Consider the following 4,090-nt stretch of genomic DNA (forward strand, 5'->3'; position numbering starts at 1 on the left):
AAGAGTTTCCAATATGGAGATGGAGCACCTGGAAAAGATTCTGATGAATAAGGATGGAGATATACGTTGAAGGTAGTGAATTTGGTCTTTAACATTTTCTTAGGCCTCTTTTGTTAGTCCAAGTACACCAACTTCAGTATGAGCTTTCGGCAGCTAACAATGAAAAAAAAAATCAAAATAAAGTAAATCGCCATAAAAATGCTCATAATCAAACTTTTGATAAATTCTGAATATTTTAAATTATTTCACTTTAATAATAGCTATTCAATTTCCTGATTATCTCTGAAGATAAAGAATAGTATGTTGAATCACCTGTTGTTTAAATTCCAGAGTTTAATCTGCTTTGATTCCCACCAGCCAAAAAGAATCTTATCAACTGTTAACAAAGTCGACCATCATAGAATGATTTTCCTGAGATTTGCTCTCTTGTGCCATTTGGCTAGTTGTCCTTTGCAGAGTGGTTGCATGATATCAAAATAACCCTCATTCAATACAGTTTATTTGATGTGTAAGCTTTGGTTCTTTTGGCCATTATTCAACCAGGAACATTAAGTGTTGAAGTGTAGGATAGAAAGCGCATGCTAGATCAAAAGAAAAAAAAAACCTCTGAGCTAAAACTTGCATTTGTGCTATCAAATTATTTAGTCAAGGTTTCAGAGAGCTATTTGTTTTTTTGTTTTTTTACAATTTTAACAATAACTCTTTTAGAAGGCCATCTGTAAGTATTTTATAGTGAAACCTGCAGCCTGGACTCTTTCTTTAAACTCCAGCATGACTCTGCTCATGTGAGAGGTCAGGTCTTTACAGAAAATGAGGCAGCGTGCTGATGCCATTAGCCCAGTTAGCACGTCTGCAGCTGTCAGCACTCAGGCTCTTTCCCATGATTAACTGGACACTCTGGAGTGAAGACTAACATCATTACCACATTTAACTTGGCTCTGTCTGTCAGCATTTGTTCCAATTCTCATTAATAATCAGTCAGACTGACCGGGAAACTTTAAACATTACTTCCTCCGTCTCATAGCTCCTTCTAGCTTCTACCCCTTCTTCTACTGTTTTCCAGCATGTTCCTTAGTGCTGTACTTGCTGAGATCTTTGCCTGCTCTTTTGGCTTTAAAATATCTGATTTTCTTGCATACAGCTACAGTTTGTGTCCAAACCAACGGCAATTCATCTTCCAGTGGATTTTCTTTTTCTATTAGGGCCACAATTTAAGCTCTATTGATGAATCAGTTGTTTTTTTTTTTTATCAATGACTTCTGATAACTCAAGCTTCATTTAAAACATCCCAAACTGACAACTCTGCCTCTGTGCTTCAGGTTGTACAAGGTTACTTTTTTCCTTGAACCCCATTGTTGCTTCTGCAGCAACTCTGTTGCTGTTGACCATTTGGTTATGTGAGCCATTACACACCTTGACATGTGTTTTTAGTCTGAGAGTCAGAGATCACTGTTGCTAGGATTATATTTGTTCACCGAAATTCCTCCAAAATTCTCCCTGAATATGGTTTCATCATATTCAGGACTGTTGAGGAAGAGAGGGGAAATCCAGTCCAGCTTTCTTTGACGAACATTGTTGCCAGATTGGTGATTTTCTAACACATTGGTTGTCTTAACAGGCTGCATAGTGGCACAGTTGGTGGCACCGTTTCATTGCAGGAAAAAGGTCCTGGGTGAGTCATGGGTACGCTGGCAGCCTCCCACAGTCCAAAAAGCTGAGTTATGTTAATCAGTTTCTAAATTGAGAGAGAGATGTGTGTACATATGGCAGTGTGTCCAGGATGTATTCTGTCTCTCATGCCTAATGACTGTTGTAGATAGACGCTGGCCTCCCAGAATGGTGATATTCTGAATAAATTTCACACTTGTATCATTATTTCACTTTCTAATTCTAACAATCAGCACAAATAATTTTCCTAATTGTCCATTCCTTTAGATCAGGCTGATGAAAATTTGCAAATGAATTGACGAGACGATACATAGAATATATTTTAAAATCTCTCAGTAGGCCAGGACATTCATCAACAATGGCTTCAACTTTATTTTCTGGCCAAATCTTTTCCATATTCAAATTTCCAGAGGTCTTAATTGAATTGTAGAAAGGATGATGCAAATTTGATAAATTACAGGATCGATGGGTAGATGAGTGAATGAACTGATGGAGCAGGTGGATGGACGGGTTGCAACATCAATGGATTATGGAAAAATGGTGTGGATGATTGAACGACATCCTAACTTTTCTATTGATCTTCGACAAACTTCCACAGAATCAGAAAGGAAAATATGGATTTTATTATGGAACAAAAGGCATCAAAAACATTAAGTTATTATTACATCAAAAACATCAGCTTCTTTTCGGATCAGTCCATCATTTCAGCTGCAGCACCACCTGAAAGACATTTAAAAAAAGATCGTCACATCACTTAGGACTAGGGATGAATTCCAAACCAACAGCTTCTGCCTTCACTCTGTTCCTCAAGAAAGACCTAGAGAGAATCTTGTGATAATGCTGCCCCCTACTGTTTAAACTGCATCAGTTTTCAGATGACATCGTTTAGGCACTTTAAATTGCCTTGTTGCTGAAAATGTGCTTTACAAATGAAATCGCCTTGCCTAGGTTTAAAACCTAAACTCCATTAAGCTGAGGAGCGACGTGAAAGCGTTAATCATGACTGGAGTGTTCATCAGCATGAGCCTATGTAGAGCTGCACTCAGGGTAAACAGGGTGTCATGTTTCGCAGTCACACGTTGATAAGGTGACACGTTCCCTTTGTGCGTACCTTGTTAGCAGCCTCTAGTGAGCTGATGAGCGTGCTCACTTCCTCTCTGTTCAGCTCCATGGTGATGGGCCGAAGCGCTCCGTTCTCCCTCACATCCAGACAGAGGCTGATGAGCGGCGTGTTCAGAGACGAGATCTTATCGCTGGACAAAGCCAGCTGCAGAGGATGAAGGGAAAGAGAGGCTTTGCAGAAAACTCAAAGCAGGCAGATTTGTGCAAAGTTTTTGTTCATTTAGGGTAATTTTTCTGCAAGACAGTTTAGCGGATGCCTCAAAATTCCTAGTGTTCCTGGTTAACGTTTGGGTTTAATGTCGGCACAAGGAGCAGGGAAACATGCTATAAGAGCCTACTTTTAATAACTACAAGAGCTTTGTTTTGAGGTGTTGATTATTACCCAAGACACCCAGTTTAACTCATTAGGGATGCAGACTAACGCCAAATGCTGATGTTTGACTGACCTTCAGCTGCCAGTCAAAATCCTGCAAGGTTGCAGAGGAGATGCTGCTGGTTCTGTCCAGCAGAGCACGCCGGATCTCTTCCCATCGTGCTCTGAGAACGCTCAGCACCGCCTCGGCGTGGCTGTGATCTGCATCCGACAGTTTAGCCAGGACCTGCACAGAACCAACAGGACAAGATGTGACGACCTGAGCCGAGGGGCAAAAAAACGCCGGCCTCGCCTGCTCCGCTCACCTCTTCATCTGGGATGTCGTTCCCCACCGCCAGGCGGAACAAGCTGGTCAAGAAGTCTAGTAGCTGCAGCCACTCCTCCAGGCTCCAGGTGGTGCTGTAATCACTCCTGCATGGAGGCTCCCGCCCACACAGCCCATCCACCACTCTGTGACACAGCTAGAAACATCAACAGCAGACCAGTGTTTCCCTTTGACTTTGGCTGATTTATATTTTAAAAGGAGATGAAAGGAAAGTTATATTTTGCCTTTAATCTCAACTGTTCAATATTCAGACAAAAAAAAAAAAAAAAGATGCATCAAACAATCGGTCAATTTTTCCACATGGGTTGTGCAGGTGTGAGACAATGAGAAACTCTTCACTGAAAACGTTTTTTCACCCTTTAATGCAACATGTTTTCTGTTCCTCAAGGAACAAGTGGGATTGGATTCAAAACTACAACCTCTGATGAAGCAATCTATAGCACTTTTTAATTATTTATGTTCATTATGCTTTAACATTAAATTAGGGCTGAAACGATTCCTCGAGTCATTCGAGTACCTCGACTATTAAAATTCCTCGAGGAAAATTGACCTGCCTCGAAGCTTCGTTAATTTATGTTTTATCATTTAGCGCACCGTGTTTC

At 40.7% G+C, this 4,090-nt stretch overlaps 1 protein-coding gene across 1 annotated transcript in view; it reads right to left on the reverse strand.

Annotated features, from left to right (window-relative positions):
* Positions 1-2,268: 2,268 nt before the first annotated feature.
* The window catches only part of commd8 (COMM domain containing 8), a 17,903-nt gene continuing 16,081 nt past the window's right edge, over positions 2,269-4,090 (reverse strand). The window contains exons 2-5 of the mRNA XM_008400299.1: positions 3,469-3,624; positions 3,237-3,389; positions 2,780-2,935; positions 2,269-2,388 (exon numbers count right to left, since the gene is read on the reverse strand). Coding sequence (XP_008398521.1) covers positions 2,368-2,388; positions 2,780-2,935; positions 3,237-3,389; positions 3,469-3,624 — 486 coding nt within the window. The 3' untranslated portion in view covers positions 2,269-2,367. The remainder of the gene's footprint in view (positions 2,389-2,779; positions 2,936-3,236; positions 3,390-3,468; positions 3,625-4,090) is intronic.

The sequence above is a fragment of the Poecilia reticulata genome, linkage group LG22 (assembly GCF_000633615.1).
Source record: "Poecilia reticulata strain Guanapo linkage group LG22, Guppy_female_1.0+MT, whole genome shotgun sequence".
NCBI lineage: Eukaryota > Metazoa > Chordata > Actinopteri > Cyprinodontiformes > Poeciliidae > Poecilia > Poecilia reticulata.